Consider the following 20,277-nt stretch of genomic DNA (forward strand, 5'->3'; position numbering starts at 1 on the left):
TCAACTAAAACACTTGAATATATATTTGAATATATTTAAATCTACCAGGCGCTTGTGCTGTTTCCTCTCTCTGTTTGTTTTGTTTAAACAAAGAGAGAGAACAAAACACAGAAAATATATTACCTGGGAACTACAAGGTTGCTATGACACTCACTGGAACTGTACCTCTGTAAAATATAGCAAAATATGACATCAGTTTGGAAGTACTGGATCCTGCTGCTATTCCACTTGAAAAGAAAGTCAGTTCAGCCAGAACAGAAGGAGTCAGAGCTAGTTTCCATCTTCAGTCCCCGGGGAGGTCAAAGAGACATAAAAACATAAAAACATAAAATGAATGAATCATGTGGTTAATAATGTCACTTAGGAGGTAAGCATCACATGACATGCACTGGAAAAAATACAATACAATGTGGTACTTTTGGGTATAATTACTGTCAATTTATTTGTATTTATGTTTCTTTTTTCTTACCATACATAATAGCACAGAAATACATTTGCAATGATCCAAGTGAAGTCCATACAAGCTCTCCATAACGACTTTTTTTTTTTAAAATTTTAGGCAGGGTGACTAAGCAACTTCCTCTCTTGCAAAATCCCTGAAATACTTCAGTGTATATGAAAAGCATAACAAAGAAAAGTAAAATAAAAATAAATATGTCAACCCCCCTGAGATCCAACCTCAGAATCACTTGTTCCAAAATGACTGAAGAAGTGTTGTTTACTTCACAGACCCAGTGACGCCCACTCGAAGAGTTTCGTTTCCTAGGAATAACAGCTGACCCTCCCACTTGTTTATAAGGCACAGTCGAGTCTTAGGCTCCTCATCCTGAGTGGAATAATGGGTCTATGTGAGTACAGCTGCCTTTTTGATATTATCTATAACTACATCATATAGGCTTATGATTGTAGCATCGCAGAAAATGTCAAAATATTTACAGCTGAGCTGAGATAAGATGTTTTTTTCTTTCTTTTTTTGTGTTCCAGTGACAGCTATAGCAATCGCAGCTGGAGCAGGTAATACAGCTGTTTGTTTTTTTATTTATTTGTTATCACTCAGGCTGGTAGAAGTCGCACATATCATAAATGGTAAATGGCCTGCATTTGTATAGCGCTTTACTTAGTCCCTATGGACCCCAAAGTGCTTTACACTACATTCAGTCATCCACCCAATCACACACTGGTGGTGGCAAGCTACAATGTAGCAACAGCTGCCCTGGGGCGCACTGACAGAGGGGAGGCTGGCGCCACCGGGCCCCCTGACCACCACCAGCAGGCAAACATGGGGTTCTTGCCCAAGGATATTTGGCATGCAGTCAGGAGGCAGCCTGGGTCAAACCACCGACCTTCTGATTAGGGGCTGACCTGCTCTGCCACCTGAGCTATAGCCACCCATATCATACACATATTCATTTCGAAGCATCCTGATGATCAGTAACCAGGTGTTTCTTCCTGTTGTCAGGTGGAGCAGTGATCTCTGCTCCTATTGTCCTGGGGGCTGTAGGTTTCACCTCAGCTGGAATAGCAGCTGGTTCCTATGCTGCAAGCATGATGTCTGCAGCTGCTGTGGCCAATGGAGGAGGAGTGGCAGCAGGAAGCCTGGTGGCTGTTTTGCAGTCAGCAGGTAAAAAAACAAAAACAAACCCCCCCTTATAAACAATAACATGTTACTGTGTTGCAGTGAGGATAAAGCCTCTCTGTCTTCTCTGTAGCTCAGTTACTTGATCTAACTGCTCGATCAGCTGTCTGATATTCTGAAGCCTGTTTTCTCTCTGCAGGTATGGCAGGTCTGTCTGGGGCCGCCACCGCAGCCGTGGGCTCTGTTGGAGGAGCTGTGGGATTTTTGGCTACTCTCATCTGAGACCAGGAAATTATGATAATCAGAAAGAAAAATAATAATAACAAAGGATATAATTACTGTTGTTGGAAACAGTTGCCAAAAGTATCAGCGTCATGCTTCAGTAAAGCTTGGTTGAAATGTGAGTGCTGGTAATGCTGTGGTGTTTTATTACGAAACACATGAACACGGTCAAATTGTGCAACTTAGAATAAAGCCCTAATAATGAAAAGCATTTTAAAGTTGTGTTCTGGTTATTATTATATTTATATTTATATTTTATTATTACATTTTTTTAAAGATAACAGATATATATATATATATATATATATATATATATATATATATATATATATATATATATATATATATAGACATATATAAATCATAGCTTTTACATAATTGGGTCCCAAGTCTGACATGTTTTGCTTGTTATAACTGGCAGAAATTAAAAGTGTTCACCAAGGCTTGATGTAAAAACAGAAAGTGATCACACTTTCGCACAGGATACAAATTATTTTTTACTTTTCCACTGCATAATTATGCACTGATAACAAAGTGATATCTTATCATCTCAGACATGTTAAAAACGTTGATGGTCTGCCCAAAATGATTTCTGCTATATAAACTGTTGGAAATAAATTGCTGACATTTAATCTGTCAAACACATCTGAAACATGTCTCTTATTAATGACATCTGTCGCCCTCTGTTGTTCAGCTGTGAACATAAAGTTTTGTTTCTGAGGAAATGAAACTTTGCTTGCTATAAAAATCAGCCCGTTTCAGAGCAGACGCAGAGCAGATAAAGACATGGACCCTGGTGAGCCATTCGTCTTTGATAGAAACCAGCTGAGCTATGGCCCAGTGTTCTTATGTTGTGTTACAGCAGTAGTTACCAATTTTTTTTGCTAGGACCTCGCTTTGTTTTACAAGAAAATCGTCCCCCCCCCCCCCCCCCCCCCCCGCATAAACACATCCTCCAACCAGTTTTCAAACTCCTTTGCAGTTTATTCCACACCTCAAACCTTTTGTAAACAATTAAACAAATAAAAGTTAACTGCAATAAATTACAGGTTGCAATTAAATAAACCACTACCTCTTTTAAAAATCAGAAGAACAAACCATCTTTAATTATTTTACATATAGTTGTTTTTTTAATATATACAGGGCTGGACTGGGACAAAAAATTGGCCCGGGCATTTTGACTAGTGACCAGCCCACCAGGTATTATAGGAAACGCCATAAAGTCTTTGAATGAAAACAAACGCTGTCGTGACAGTGATGTCTGTCTTGATGGTATATATGTATGATTTCTATGCATTTTACATCAGATAAAAACTTTAGTTGTAAGATCCAGATAATTATTTAATAAAAGCTAGACATTTTAAATGAGAATAAGAAAGAAAAGTATTTCTTTGTGCCCCCCTTTCCCTGTTAATGCCCTACCTGACCCCCTGGCAAAACTGTGCTAGACCCGCCTCTGCACAGTTATCAGCTGTCAGCTACGTAAAAAAAAAGGATCCTGGTGTTATTTGTCTCTCAGAAACGGTTCATAACTTCCCTTCAACTCATTCGTGTCACCTAAAAGGTAATGACCAGCAGCTTTACGGCCGTGGCTCCAGCAAAAATCAGCCGACACAAGTAATATTAAATAAATTCTAACAACAGCTGATCAAGCTTAAACGTGCTGCTGTTGTTTAGCGCGACATGCGCTGGTTTCCTCTTTCTGGCGCAAAGCGGGAGATAAAAAAAAAACAAAAAACAAGAGAGACGGGTTCTACTTTAGTATCATCAAGGACAGGTAACATGTCCTTGATGATGTCAATGATGAGAAATTGACCTTCCCTTTAATCTAGACAGAGGCCCCCTTAACAAGTTGAAATAGCGCAAGCCCAATTAGGGAATTGATTGCTTGCTTTCATTTCCCTCATTTGCATCAGGGTCATATAGGGAAGATAAATTAATGCCTGGTTTTTTGTCCACACTGTCGTTGCTGCTTGAGAACTATTTATTGCTAAGAAATGAGCAGGGGGGAAAGTCTTTTGTCTCCCCTTAATGGCTGAGCTGCGTGCGACTTAAGAGGCGACTGAACTAGAGGCGAGTGAACTAGAGATAGTCGCGTTGTTTGTGGTGAAAGTGGAGCCGTGGTTGAGTGAATGGCTGAACTGCACACTGGACTAACGGCAGGGCTACAGGCTGAATGACTGACTGGGTAGCAGCCTGAGCGGCCGAGTGTAGTGATGGTTGCGGTGGGAGTGTTCTGTTTATTTAAGCCTTTTGTGTGCAGTGCTGACTGCTTATCAATGAATAGTGCTTAATAAATAAACCTTACTTAATCTTCTCTCTTTAGATTAACAGCGCATATTTTCATAATTATTCTTTACATCTACATCCTGAAGTATTGTTTCTGTCTGAAGAAATTAAAATCTGCGATGGCAGCCCCATCACACAGTATATTTTTTGATTCCTTTTTTTACATTAAAACATTTTATATGAACATAATGTCACACAAAATGGTTTCATCCCTTCTGTTATCCCTGTCTGATCTGCTCATTCAGGTGATAAAGTGGTTTGTTTTTCACTCAATAGTGAAAAGAAAATTATTACCTGACTTTCACAAATAGCTGATATACTAAGAAGCATTTGATAGAATGTAAAAATTGACACAAACAGTGACACAGCAGAAAAAACAACAACACATGAGATGAAGATGTTTGCTTCTTTATTTATTTGCATCTATGAAGCATTATGAAAACATACTTTTCAAGTTCACATATTTCCAACAGTTATAATATCCAATCAGTGGATTGCTATTTATTTTTAGGGCACCAGGCATGCCACTGTGCCAACCTCCAATGCAGCATCAACATGTCTCTGCTGGTCATCAGCCTGGGATGGTGGTACAATGCAGACTTCAATGATATGTGACAACTAGATCAACTAAGGCAGAACTTGGCTAATGACCTCAAGCGGATTAACATCACTGCACTCTCAGGGAAACTGAAGCTCTGGTGCTTCCAGTTTGTTACCCAGACTACTGTGACCTTTGACAATGTATGAGGTCTCACTCAATCATACCAATCGACTAGAAAGGCTAGTGAGCTCCTACGTTAAGAAGTGGCTCGGACTTCCCAAATGCCTCAGCAGCGTCGGACGCTATAGCGACGGGATACTGTCATTGCCTATCCCTAGTCTGGTAGAGGAGTTTAAATGTGCAAAAGTGAGGCTTGAGATGTCACTCACAGACTCCCGGTACCCCATAGTGAGAGGCACTGCTCCCACCCTAGCAACGGGGAGGACGTGGACCCCAGCCACATCTGTGCTATTTGGATAATTTAGCTAATATCAGTTTATTACAATGTAATCAAGAAGAGATTTTCTTTTCTATGATTAAATATATATTGTTTATGACACTGCAGAAGGCATAACTAAAACCATGGAGTTAAATGAGGTGTTTTTTAAAAAATATTGAAAGAAGGTGAAATGTGTTTCTATCATACCTCATTCATTGGAATTTCAACTTTTTGCTCCTCATGATCCAAGAATGCTTGTAGTTCATCACTCTTGAACATGAACTCTGACTCATTAGAGAAGAGGACAGCGTCGCCATCAAAGGCAACACTCAGCTGATTCTCAGACTCTGTGATGATGTTTGTTGGTGTGAACATGATAGCAGCTGCTATACCTGATGCAGGGACATTCATTCACAGTAACACACAGAGTCATTAAAGTACAACAGCACAGACTGCACTTCATCTTAAAGTTAGCACAACATTTAACACTTTTACCTTCATTCAAAGCTTCCTGAACCTTCAACCCTGGTTCATCAGACAGTTACAGGTGGGTGTTGTTTCTTTTTAACTCACTCACAAGTTGATCTTCAGTCACAGGTAACAGAGTGATAAGTTCTTCCAGCCATGCAAACAAGAATGAATGAAAAGGCTACTGGACCATCTGTTTTACCAAAACTGTTTAGATTCATCACATAGTTTGTTTGTTCACACCTGGTCCACATTTCAGGCCTACATGCCCTGTTTCACACAACAAAACCAATTTCAACTCCACCTTGTTTATACATTATAGAGCATTTTACCGAAATGCAGAAGAAAAAAAGTAATAATGTGCCGTGTGTTAGTGAAAAATTATAAAAGTGAATCTTGAATCTTGAAAAATGCAGCACGAGCCAAAGTTTGAATACTAGATGTTCACATCACCTATCATTACTATTACTATCATTCTTATAATTAATCTGTGATTTTCCCATAGTGAGCTGGTGATCAATAAGCTGATCAATCAAGTTATAAATGTTTCAAAATTTATCAGTGTTAAATTGATCTAATTAAATATGGAAAAATTCATATGTTTCTGTTTCTGGCGACGCTGATTTTTATTGCAACTCATCGCAGCTGGTTAGCTCCACATCTCACCTCCAGCCTGGACACCTCTGATTTTTTTCTATTGTTGTTTCTTTGTTTATATCCAAGAGTCTTTTGAAAAATGTTATGACTCAAGTGTTGTGAATGAAGGTTTAAAGGAGTGTTAGACCTAAACAGGCTGAACAAGTCTGTAGCTTTTCTGGCTATTGGTGTAACGTGGCATTTAAATTGATGATTGAGATTCTCAGAGATGTTAAAAAATGCTTATACCTTTTGTTATTCACACACCTAAGATAAAGTCCTTTAGTTTTGTAATTGTTTTTGTTTCCTGATTGTATACAAATAATACAAATAATAACATGTTACTGTGTTGCAGTGAGGATAAAGCCTCCCCGTCTTCTCTGTAACTCAATTACTTGATCTAACTGCTCGATCAGCTGTCTGGTATTCCGAAGCCTGTTTTCTCTCTGCAGGAATGGCAGGTCTGTCTGGGACCGCCACCGCAGCTGTGGGCTCTGTTGGAGGAGCTGTGGGATCTTTTCCTACTCTCATCTGAGACCAGGAAATTATTGAAATTGGAATTTTAAAAAAATAAAAATAAATGATATCTACTGCTGCAAATAGGAAACAGTTGTAATAGTGTGTCTTGCTTCAGTCAAGCTTGGCTGAAATCTGAGTGCTGGTATCGCTGTGGTGTTTTATTATGAAACACATGAACACTGTCAAATTGTGCAACTTTGAATAAAAAAAACAAAGTGATCACAAAATTTGAGTGTCACACATGATACAAATGATATTTGTTTTTTCACTGCATCATTGTGCACTGATAAAAAAGTGATATCTCATCATCTCAGACATGTTAAACACATTGATGGTCTGCCAAAACATGTCTGAAAACATGTCTCTCATTAATGACATCTGAGCATTTTTGTGCCAGAAAAAAGATTCCAGTTCAAACCACTCTACAGTTTGTGTTGCTCTCTGTCGCCCTCTGTTGTTCAGCTCTGAACATAAAGTTTTCTTACTGAGGAGAGGAAACTTTCCTTGCTATAAAAATCAGCCGATTTCAGAGCAGACACAGGGCAGATAAAGACATGGACCACGGTGAGTCATTTGAGTTCCTGTGCATGGAGATTGTTCCCTCTTTAGTTTTTCTCTCTTTTGGTTTACAGTTAAAAGGAAGACTGGCTATTTTAATGACACCCCACAGATTGTCATCATCATATTGCATGATTACTGGGACACCCATATAATGAAAAAAACAAAAAACAAACTGCTAATGCCTGCCAGTGCTACCCCTCAGCATCCAAGTAGATACATGGTATCAATTTGATTTGAACTCTCCTGAGATTTTTAGTATAGATACAGCGATGGTATCGATTTGAAACTCCTACATCACCTCGTCTTGACTTATCGCATCGACACTTGGGTGCCTGCACTACACCACCTGGTGTGGTCACAATACCCTGTGTATGGGTGATAGTATAAAAGGTATGTTTTTTTTTTTGTTTGTTTTTTCAAACCCTTTCAAACTCTAACCCTGTTAGTTCCTGATCTATGTCTTGTAAACAGGTTTGGGGGAGGAGTCAGAAATAAACTAGTGTAAAACGTCTGTAAGACGTTTTTTCTCATATTCAAGTCAGAGAGATGACTGAACATCTTAGTGACACAAAATCTGTTTTCATCTGTTCTTTTGGAACATTTGTATGTGGCATTTTCTATCAGCTGTCTTGTGGAACAGTTTCCAGAACACTGATGGATTTTCATTATGTACAGCCCTGATATTCTCTCAGAAGCTGAGAAAATATCAGGGCTGAAAAGCCAGATTTTTAAAAAAGGCTTTATTTCCTTCCATATCTGCATCTCAATTTATATTATTGTGGGTAATTTCACTCCTTAAATTGTCAGTGTTATAAACACATGCCTGCAATCACAACAACTGCCTTACCTGTCAATGAAATGCAAAAAGATATCAAATATATTTTTTTGCAATGAGCAATTAATAATAATTCTTACAGGCTATATGAAGGGATAACATCATTATAAAAAGATACAGTCTCACATGTCTCTTCCCAGTGCATGTGCATGTCCAGATAACTCAGATGACACCAAAAACTCAACTGCAGATATGGAAATATGTGTAATATGTTTTTTCCCAGTGTCCAATCCCTGCCACATGCCCCGTTTCATATGACAAAACCAGTTTTAAGTCCACCTTGTTTATACATTATACAGATTTTTATCACCTTTTTACCGCCATTCAAAACAAGTTCCATAATGAGTGGTGTGTTAGTGAAAAAAGTACCTGTAGATGATACGACAAAAAAGGCAGCATGAAGCAAAGTTGGACTAGCTGTTATTTTTAAATTGATCTATGATGTTAAAACAGTTTTTATGAAGGGATCTTTAACATTTAATCTCACTCTTGATAACTGCACTGAGTGATTGTGTTTGCTGAAATGTTCTATTTCCAATTGTAAACTGTTTTTCAAGAGCAGTAATTAAAAGGCTAGAACAGCAGCTAGTTTGCTTTCTTCAACCTCTATTTATAGAGAAATAGTGTGTTTTGGGAACATTTCTTCCCATTTTCGTGGCCTCATAAGAAGTACTACACAAACAGTAATGTAGTACACAAACATTTAATATAAAGTTGGTAGCTTAGAGTATTTCTTAAAAGTGTGGAGATGCATGTAGTGTCTGATATAGATGGAATAGTGTTGGGAATTATTCCAGCAGGACCCTGCTGTGAGCATGAGAGTACTGACAGCAATGATACAAAGTTATATGAGGACTATGAAGACAGTGAAGTAGACAAAGCTTATGTTCTTACACAGTTTTCTGAGCAAACACTTGAAATGTTTAAACAATGGAGGAATTATTCAGATTCTTCACTTTCCAACAAAGTACTAACATCACACTGTGAACATTGTCAGTAGTTTACATTCTGTGTTTGTAGCATTAATATTATGTGAGAACAATGCAATCAGTAAAAAGGTGGAATCAAAGAGATCTGAAAAATATTTTTTGTTTTAAATATTTTGTTTTGTTTATATTTTTATTTATTGTCGACAAGCTTCATTTAATATTACATTACAGTAAATTTGGTTAACTATTTTTATTCAGTCCTGACACTGGCACAGCCAGATATTCAGCCTTCATTTTTTTAACAGTTCATACATTGAATAGTTTTCATTTCTTACCAAATTAATTATCTTTTTCTCTCTTTCATTTTTTTTCATTATTATTATTCAATTCAATTCAGTTTTATTTATACAGCACCAAATCACAACAACGGTCGCTTTATATTTGTAAGGAAGACCCTACAATTTATGTCACAATAGCAGGAAGTCAGAACCCAAAATTCAGACTGGGCAGACCGTTCAATCACAAAGGTTTGTTTTTTATTCAAACAAAGGCAGTGTGACCAAAAAGTCAGAGAACTCAGGATTAGGCTGAGCGATCTGCGCAGAGACAGAGTGATTCAGAATTGATGGGGGGGTTCAGATAATCTGAGTTAACTGTTCCCGCGAGACTTCTGGAGCTGAGAGGGGTTAGTCCGTAAGGCGAACCAGGGAGGGAACGGTGGACAGCAGGCAGGCGGATGAAGGGCTCAGAGTTCCACAATCCATTCAGAAAAGTTGAGGGCAGATGGCTTGAGGTTTTTGACCGGCGCGATCTTCTTCAGCTGACGAACTGGAACAAATAGAGAACTAGTTACCAAATAACTAGAACTAGAAATAAACACTAGAAGGCAGATCTGATTACCACTGAAGATGTGAAGAGAGTCTGGTGAAGCTCTGTGGCACACGCCGTCCTGAAGAACTGCCTGCTCCATGAAGAGATCCAGCTGAGCAGGAAAGACTCTGCCCTAGGGTGGACCCCTCCTCTCCACAGGAGGGGAGAGAGGGAAAGAAACGTTTCCATGAAACAAAGAGAGAAATTCTGGGTTTATGACATTTTTATTTCTTTTATATCATCAGCTCTGCTTGTCCCACAAATTTGAAGCTTCAGACCCTAAATTAACCAAATGTAATGTTTCTTTAATCAGCACAGTAATCTTCAGCTCTGCTTGTCAGTATGAAGATGTTTGTAGTCAAATATGAATTACCTGACATGAAAAACATGTATTGAGTACCACAGTGAAATTTTTTCAAAACAGGAGTAATTGTTACTAAAAATGGGCTTTTGTATGTCTGTGTAGATATTTCCTTAAACATTATAAGTGATTTATGAGGACTGATTTAGTTTCAAAAACATCAGTGGAAACATTTTGCATACGCTTCATGGAATATTACATTCAAATGAAGGTACTATAACCATGAAAAACAAGGACTTTCCAAACTGACCTAAACTATTGAGCAGTAGTGTATATTGTATGTTTGTATCTGACTGTATCTGATCGAGATTTTGAAATAAAGACTCAACTTTTTAACTCTGTATTTTAACAAAAATTGAGCTAAACTATTCCAACTCCAATGAAAAACTCTCACTAACAAGTCCACTTTATTGCGTGCTCATTGGTTTCTTCTTATCAGTGGCTCATAGCTGTTTAACAAATGCACTTTTACATTCTTATTAATACTGATCTGTCACGCTCATCAGTGGCTCATGGTTGCTTAAAGCCTATGTCTGTACTTGACCACAGAGGCAGAGCATCATTCAATCCTGCCAGCTGCCTATCTTGGTAGCATTTAAGGATGACAGACTCCACTTTCTCTGCAGCAAGACAGCTCATAACGTTTTAACAGTCTGTCCCTGTCCTGATACTCTACATCATCTGCTATAATCACTAACCATGGACTCTCACTGCAATGTACGCTACAGCTCAAAGTTTGAATCCAGTCAGAAATGTCTTGATTTATGAAGAAAATAAAGGTTAGTTTGATGTTGATTAATCAGAAATGTAAAGAACTATAAATGCTTAATAGTAACATTGACCATAAATGATGAATGAGGTTTAATGGAATATCTACACAGGTGTACACAGGCCCATTTTCAGCAACAATACCTCCTGTCTTCCAGTGGTCCATTGTCTTATCTACTGTAAGTTTATCATGTTAAATCCCAACTTATCAGTCAAGAAAACTTTTACCAAAGATATCAGCACAGACCAAAACTACTTTGCTGATTAAGAAAATAATACATTTCCACACATTACTGTGTGGATCATCCCATTTTCTCTTTTCACACTGATTAAACCAAGTTGGCACTTTTCCATAAACACAGTGGCACATCCAAATGTTCACAACCTTCAACTTTGCATCAGTTTCACACATTGAATAGTTTCCATTTATTAGGATGAGTATTCTTCACTAACTTTTTTATTTTCTATCATTTTTAATCTCTTTGAATACTTTTTGAACCCACAAATTTGAAGCTTCAGACCCTAAATTAACCAAATGTAATGTTTCTTTAATCAGCACAGTAATCTTCAGCTCTGCTTGTCAGTATGAAGATTGTTACGAGTTCGAAATTGAGGATGAGAGTAAAACAATGATAGTCCAGAAGAGGTCGGTCAAACAATTGATTTTAATGAATGCACGCAGCGTGGAGAGGTGTAAACTGCAAAACATCAGTTGTACATCTCTACCCAAAATACACTCTAGATTGCTTTTATAACATCAGGGTATTGTAACGCCCCCTCTTGCGTTTACAAGCACATAATTTGCATGTAGAGAACATTCATGTATTTTAAGAGATAACTGCAGACACAGAAGTTCCCCTTTCTGGCATCCATCCAAATATGGTGATGATCTCAGGCCTTTGAGGTCCCCATGGACTTGTCCTCCTTGTGTCACCTGTTGCTAGGCAAACTCAAATGCAACAAGAAGCTGAATACATTCAGGCCTTTGCTCAGCTACTATTTTACTTGTAACAATATACTCAGCATATGAGTTTTGATATATATATTTAACTCAATCATTTTAAAGTGGTTATAACTGCACCTGTCATAAACATGTTAATATTTGATTATGATAACCCCTGTAATACAAATTATAACATAATGCCAACAGCTTCAATAAATGCTTTGATGAAATGATAATTAATGCAACGATAAGATGATGGTCTTGAACAGTAGCAGTAAAAATAATCTCTTTAATTCTACAAGATGTTTGTAGTCAAATATGAATTACCTGACATGAAAAACATGTATTGAGTACCACAGTGAAATTTTTTCAAAACAGGAGTAATTGTTACTAAAAATGGGCTTTTGTATGTCTGTGTAGATATTTCCTTAAACATTATAAGTGATTTATGAGGACTGATTTAGTTTCAAAAACATCTGTGGAAACATTTTGCACAAGCTTCATGGAATATTACATTCAAATGAAGGTACTATAACCATGAAAAACAAGAACTTTCCAAAGTGACCCAAACTATTGAGCAGTAGTGTATATTGTATGTTTGTATCTAACTGTATCTGATCGAGATTTTGAAACAAAGACAACTTTTTAGCTCTGTATTTTAACAAAAATTGAGCTAAACTATTCCAACTCCAATGAAAAACTCTCCCTAACAAGTCCACTTTATTGCGTGCTCATTGGTTTCTTCTTATTAGTGACTCATAGCTGTTTAACAAATCCACTTTTACATTCTTATTAATACTGATCTGTCACACTCATCAGTGGCTCATGGTTGCTTAAAGCCTATGTCTGTACTTGACCACAGAGGCAGAGCATCATTCAATCCTGCCAGCTGCCTATCTTGGTAGCATTTAAGGATGACAGACTCCACTTTCTCTGCAGCAAGACAGCTCATAACGTTTTAACAGTCTGTCCCTGTCCTGATACTCTACATCATCTGCTATAATCACTAACCATGGACTCTCACTGCAATGTACGCTACAGCTCAAAAGTTTGAATCCAGTCAGAAATGTCTTGTTTTATGAAGAAAATAAAGGTTAGTTTGATGTTGAGTAATCAGAAATGTAAAGAAATATAAATGCTTAATAGTAACATTGACCATAAATGATGAATGAGGTTTAATGGAATATCTACACAGGTGTACACAGGCCCATTTTCAGCAACGATACCTCCTGTCTTCCAGTGGTCCATTGTCTTATCTACTGTAAGTTTATCATGTTAAATCCCAACTTATCAGTCAAGAAAACTTTTACCAAAGATATCAGCACAGACCAAAACTACTTTGCTGATTAAGAAAATAATACATTTTCACACATTACTGTGTGGATCATCCCATTTTCTCTTTTCACACTGATTAAACCAAGTTGGCACTTTTCCATAAACACAGTGACACATCCAAATGTTCACAACCTTCACCTTTGCATCAGTTTCACACATTGAATAGTTTCCATTTATTAGGATGAGTATTCTTCACTAACTTTTTTATTTTCTATCATTTTTAATCTCTTTGAATACTTTTTGAACCCACAAATTTGAAGCTTCAGACCCTAAATTAACCAAATGTAATGTTTCTTTAATCAGCACAGTAATCTTCAGCTCTGCTTGTCAGTATAAAGATGTTTGTAGTCAAATATGAATTACCTGACATGAAAAACATGTATTGAGTACCACAGTGAGATTTTTTCAAAACAGGAGTATTTGTTACTAAAAATGGGCTTTTGTATGTCTGTGTAGATATTTCCTTAAACATTATAAGTGATTTATGAGGACTGATTTAGTTTCAAAAACATCTGTGGAAACATTTTGCATACGCTTCATGGAATATTACATTCAAATGAAGGTACTATAACCATGAAAAACAAGGACTTTCCAAACTGACCTAAACTATTGAGCAGTAGTGTATATTGTATGTTTGTATCTAACTGTATCTGATCGAGATTTTGAAATAAAGACTCAACTTTTTAACTCTGTATTTTACCAAAAATTGAGCTAAACTATTCCAACTCCAATGAAAAACTCTCCCTAACAAGTCCACTTTATTGCGTGCTCATTGGTTTCTTCTTATCAGTGGCTCATAGCTGTTTAACAAATCCACTTTTACATTCTTATTAATACTGATCTGTCACGCTCATCAGTGGCTCATGGTTGCTTAAAGCCTATGTCTGTACTTGACCACAGAGGCAGAGCATCATTCAATCCTGCCAGCTGCCTATCTTGGTAGCATTTAAGGATGACAGACTCCACTTTCTCTGCAGCAAGACAGCTCATAACGTTTTAACAGTCTGTCCCTGTCCTGATACTCTACATCATCTGCTATAATCACTAACCATGGACTCTCACTGCAATGTACGCTACAGCTCAAAAGTTTGAATCCAGTCAGAAATGTCTTGTTTTATGAAGAAAATAAAGGTTAGTTTGATGTTGAGTAATCAGAAATGTAAAGAAATATAAATGCTTAATAGTAACATTGACCATAAATGATGAATGAGGTTTAATGGAATATCTACACAGGTGTACACAGGCCCATTTTCAGCAACAATACCTCCTGTCTTCCAGTGGTCCATTGTCTTATCTACTGTAAGTTTATCATGTTAAATCCCAACTTATCAGTCAAGAAAACTTTTACCAAAGATATCAGCACAGACCAAAACTACTTTGCTGATTAAGAAAATAATACATTTCCACACATTACTGTGTGGATCATCCCATTTTCTCTTTTCACACTGATTAAACCAAGTTGGCACTTTTCCATAAACACAGTGGCACATCCAAATGTTCACAACCTTCACCTTTGCATCAGTTTCACACATTGAATAGTTTCCATTTATTAGGATGAGTATTCTTCACTAACTTTTTTATTTTCTATCATTTTTAATCTCTTTGAATACTTTTTGAACCCACAAATTTGAAGCTTCAGACCCTAAATTAACCAAATGTAATGTTTCTTTAATCAGCACAGTAATCTTCAGCTCTGCTTGTCAGTATGAAGATGTTTGTAGTCAAATATGAATTACCTGACATGAAAAACATGTATTGAGTACCACAGTGAGATTTTTTCAAAACAGGAGTATTTGTTACTAAAAATGGGCTTTTGTATGTCTGTGTAGATATTTCCTTAAACATTATAAGTGATTTATGAGGACTGATTTAGTTTCAAAAACATCTGTGGAAACATTTTGCATAAGCTTCATGGAATATTACATTCAAATGAAGGTACTATAACCATGAAAAACAAGAACTTTCCAAAGTGACCCAAACTATTGAGCAGTAGTGTATATTGTATGTTTGTATCTAACTGTATCTGATCGAGATTTTGAAATAAAGACTCAACTTTTTAACTCTGTATTTTACCAAAAATTGAGCTAAACTATTCCAACTCCAATGAAAAACTCTCCCTAACAAGTCCACTTTATTGCGTGCTCATTGGTTTCTTCTTATTAGTGACTCATAGCTGTTTAACAAATCCACTTTTACATTCTTATTAATACTGATCTGTCACGCTCATCAGTGGCTCATGGTTGCTTAAAGCCTATGTCTGTACTTGACCACAGAGGCAGAGCATCATTCAATCCTGCCAGCTGCCTATCTTGGTAGCATTTAAGGATGACAGACTCCACTTTCTCTGCAGCAAGACAGCTCATAACGTTTTAACAGTCTGTCCCTTTCCTGATACTCTACATCATCTGCTATAATCACTAACCATGGACTCTCACTGCAATGTACGCTACAGCTCAAAAGTTTGAATCCAGTCAGAAATGTCTTGATTTATGAAGAAAATAACGGTTAGTTTGATGTTGATTAATCAGAAATGTAAAGAAATATAAATGCTTAATAGTAACATTGACCATAAATGATGAATGAGGTTTAATGGAATATCTACACAGGTGTACACAGGCCCATTTTCAGCAACAATACCTCCTGTCTTCCAGTGGTCCATTGTCTTATCTACTGTAAGTTTATCATGTTAAATCCCAACTTATCAGTCAAGAAAACTTTTACCAAAGATATCAGCACAGACCAAAACTACTTTGCTGATTAAGAAAATAATACATTTCCACACATTACTGTGTGGATCATCCCATTTTCTCTTTTCACACTGATTAAACCAAGTTGGCACTTTTCCATAAACACAGTGACACATCCAAATGTTCACAACCTTCACCTTTGCATCAGTTTCACACATTGAATAGTTTCCATTTATTAGGATGAGTATTCTTCACTAACTTTTTTATTTTCTATCATTTTTAATCTCTTTGAATACTTTTTGAACCCACAAATCTGAAGCTTCAGACCCTAAATTAACCAAATGTAATGTTTCTTTAATCAGCACAGTAATCTTCAGCTCTGCTTGTCAGTATGAAGATGTTTGTAGTCAAATATGAATTACCTGACATGAAAAACATGTATTGAGTACCACAGTGAAATTTTTTCAAAACAGGAGTATTTGTTACTAAAAATGGGCTTTTGTATGTCTGTGTAGATATTTCCTTAAACATTATAAGTGATTTATGAGGACTGATTTAGTTTCAAAAACATCTGTGGAAACATTTTGCATAAGCTTCATGGAATATTACATTCAAATGAAGGTACTATAACCATGAAAAACAAGGACTTTCCAAACTGACCCAAACTATTGAGCAGTAGTGTATATTGTATGTTTGTATCTGACTGTATCTGATCGAGATTTTGAAACAAAGACAACTTTTTAACTCTGTATTTTAACAAAAATTGAGCTAAACTATTCCAACTCCAATGAAAAACTCTCCCTAACAAGTCCACTTTATTGCGTGCTCATTGGTTTCTTCTTATTAGTGACTCATAGCTGTTTAACAAATCCACTTTTACATTCTTATTAATACTGATCTGTCACGCTCATCAGTGGCTCATAGTTGCTTAAAGCCTATGTCTGTACTTGACCACAGAGGCAGAGCATCATTCAATCCTGCCAGCTGCCTATCTTGGTAGCATTTAAGGATGACAGACTCCACTTTCTCTGCAGCAAGACAGCTCATAACGTTTTAACAGTCTGTCCCTGTCCTGATACTCTACATCATCTGCTATAATCACTAACCATGGACTCTCACTGCAATGTACGCTACAGCTCAAAAGTTTGAATCCAGTCAGAAACGTCTTGTTTTATGAAGAAAATAACGGTTAGTTTGATGTTGAGTAAAACAAAATTAATCTAAAATTTTAAGAACTATAAATGCTCAATAGTAACATTGACCATAAATGATGAATGGGGTTTAATGGAATATCTACACAGGTGTACACAGGCCCATTTTCAGCAACAATACCTCCTGTCTTCCAGTGGTCCATTGTCTTATCTACTGTAAGTTTATCATGTTAAATCCCAACTTATCAGTCAAGAAAACTTTTACCAAAGATATCAGCACAGACCAAAACTACTTTGCTGATTAAGAAAATAATACATTTCCACACATTACTGTGTGGATCATCCCATTTTCTCTTTTCACACTGATTAAACCAAGTTGGCACTTTTCCATAAACAACGTGAACATTTGGGTGTGCCACTACCTTCAGCTTTTGATCAGCTTCACTCATGAAAGATTTTTCATATCTAAAATTAATCTTTTTTTCTGATAAATAATTTTAAAAATCCTTTACTTCGAGCCATTTTAACACTGTATTACAAAAAAGCCAACAAATCTCCAGTTTTTTTTTAATCATTACAAATTTTTCATGTCTGTTATTGTGTTTGCAGCTCAGCAGGCCTAAGCAACTTTAAACGTTTTCAGAAGCTGTCATATTTTTCTGTTTGTCTTCAAAGTTTAGGAGCTGTGTCTCAATTTCACTAAGGCCTACAATGTTTCAAATAAACTACATTAATTCAACATACTATTACCATTGAATAATGCTGAGAACTGACTAAACATCTGACACACTGAGCGTAAGAGAAACAAAAAGGCAACCCATTTCCTTGTTTTTTAGTTGAGACCAAAACCGTTGTGCTGATTAAGGAAACAAGACATTTTTGTCACATTAATGTCTGCATTATCATATTTTCTTTTTCTATTGTGAATAAACCACCCAGGTGTTCAAAACCTTCTGCGTTTTAGCATTTTCACACATAAGACTTCTCCAATTCTTGTTAAAAATAATTTCATCTTCATTTTGAAAACAATTGAACCCACACAGCTGGAGCTTCAGACCCCAAACTAACCAAATTTAACTTTTCTTCAATCAGCACAATAATTTTGAGCTCTTTGTGTGTTTTGTCTACTCACAGTTTGCTGTCTGCTTCTTTTACTTGGTCCACGATGATCTCTGCACCATCTTTCTCCTCTTGTATCTCTCCTCATGCTGCACCTTCATGTGTCCTTTCCTCAGATGTATTCCTACCAGCTGCTTCCATGTTTCCACCTCGAGTTTTGTTATCCAAATTTGCAAATTTAAGAGAAATCCTCAAAAGTTTTCCTGCTTGAAATCTTCTTACAACCTGCTGTCCCATTGCCATCGTTTAAATGTGTTCTATTTCATTTGTGTTTTGTATTTTTTTGACTTCATATTGCCATGACAACATAACACTGAGCATTATGGTATATTAACCCTGGAGAACCAATGGGGTCGGATCTGACCCCATGGGTCCTCCAGGGTTAAATCAGGGAGGTCTGTCCTACTGCAGGAGACTTGGTGTTCCATGTTGATGTCAGCAGCTAATTAAAATGTCTGTTAATGATGTTTATCTTAAATAGACACTCACTGAGCAGGAATTTAACTACAGACCTTCATGGCCCCCATCAGTGTTTTTCAGTGTGCTCTGCAGCAATGGTCACAGTGGCTGATTTTAGTGGTTAAAGCACATTTTGCAACATTGAGATCATCTGGGTAACAAATTAATCCTTCATACTTATCAGGGTGCAGGAGTGGGCTCATTAATGTGTTAGCTTTTATCTCCATCTCATCCAAAGCTTACATAAAACAGGTATGTCCTTCTTTTGTTTTTGTTCATTTTAATTGGCTTTCTTTATATACACAAATTAAAAATGTTGTCAGGTCAAATCAATTCTACAATGTTTTTCTTTGATTTTTGATGAACACCTGTGTGTGCTAATTTTTACTGTGTACATTTCATGTTGACATCCCCCATGACAACATCACAAAAACCTGTTTTATTGTGAATACATATGTGTGATGGCTCTTAGACATCTTCCAGGTTTTGGCGGCTACTTGTATTAGGGAGTGGCTTATTTAGAGCAATATTTGTCACCGTGCTTAGTTACTCCACTGAGACTATATATGGACCTCAGCAACCTCAGTTTCTATCGCTCATTCTTCCAGGTCATTTGGGATTATTTGAATTTTATTTGCTTTACACACGCATCCACACACTACACACATTACAGACAAAATGGTGATATTCTTGACATTGTTTTTAAATACATTTATTTTTTCAGTGAGGTGTCCATATTTTGTCTTTCCCTTTCAGCCAGCAGTGTGACATGAATGGTGGCTGATGCATGTGGTGACTAGTGATGGGATTTCTGGCTCTTTTTAGAGAACCGGCTCTTTCGGCTCGGCTCACTAAAAAGAGCCAGCTCTTTCGGCTCCGAACCGGCTCTTCAGGTTGTTTTGTTGCTTTAATTAATTTATTATTAACAATAATATAAAATTATGCACAAAAGGAATTACTAATGTAAAAAAAAAAGTGGTTTTATTTATATATGTTTATATATAAATATATGTGGTGGCCCCTAGAGACAAAGCACGTACAAACTCCAAAACACATTTCTAGCATTAACTGAACTTCCAAAACAGAGCTACCTAGATCACTTAAATTACACAATTGAAAGCATATGTGTATTGTTTGTGTATTTATACACAAGCACTCATATATATTCAAATAATTTAAAAAAAAAAGTTCATTTACCTGTTACTACCACACACCAAATCCGGTCGTTGGTACTTGCTGGCTTGTGTAGCCACTAGGTAACAAAAGCTCAACACTGCGCCTAGCATTCTGGAGCACTTCTGTTCTCTTTTGTACGTGTTTTGAGTTTTTATGTGCTTCTGAGTTTTTACGTGTTTTGGAGTTTGTACGTGCTTTGTATGGTGTTAGTTCAGCAAGCATTACACACACGCAGGTAGGAACAGAGGATCACCGGAGATAACTCCTTTCTTTATTTTTCTTTTTCTTCTTCTCCAAAGCCACAACAACAACATACTCACTAGCGCCCTCTAG

The 20,277-nt window shown here is 36.8% G+C and overlaps 1 protein-coding gene across 1 annotated transcript; it reads left to right on the plus strand.

Moving 5' to 3' along the window:
- The first annotated feature begins 584 nt into the window (after window positions 1-584).
- On the plus strand, window positions 585-2,082 carry LOC134645416 (interferon alpha-inducible protein 27-like protein 2A). The gene is made up of 4 exons (XM_063498839.1): window positions 585-848; window positions 985-1,014; window positions 1,460-1,621; window positions 1,776-2,082. Exons 1-4 carry the CDS (start codon window positions 839-841, stop codon window positions 1,856-1,858), a joined length of 285 nt encoding a protein of 94 aa, XP_063354909.1. The 5' UTR covers window positions 585-838; the 3' UTR covers window positions 1,859-2,082.
- Window positions 2,083-20,277: the final 18,195 nt, after the last annotated feature.

This window comes from Pelmatolapia mariae, linkage group LG16_19 (genome assembly GCF_036321145.2).
Source record: "Pelmatolapia mariae isolate MD_Pm_ZW linkage group LG16_19, Pm_UMD_F_2, whole genome shotgun sequence".
Taxonomy (NCBI): Eukaryota; Metazoa; Chordata; class Actinopteri; order Cichliformes; family Cichlidae; genus Pelmatolapia; species Pelmatolapia mariae.

What these genes read in the sequence shown, in the direction of transcription:
- LOC134645416 (XM_063498839.1), top strand. An exon ending in AGCAATCGCAGCTGGAGCAG is followed by an intron (nt 1,015 to 1,459) that starts GTAATACAGCTG and finishes TCCTGTTGTCAG; the next exon opens with GTGGAGCAGTGATCTCTGCT. An exon ending in GGCTGTTTTGCAGTCAGCAG is followed by an intron (nt 1,622 to 1,775) that starts GTAAAAAAACAA and finishes TTCTCTCTGCAG; the next exon opens with GTATGGCAGGTCTGTCTGGG.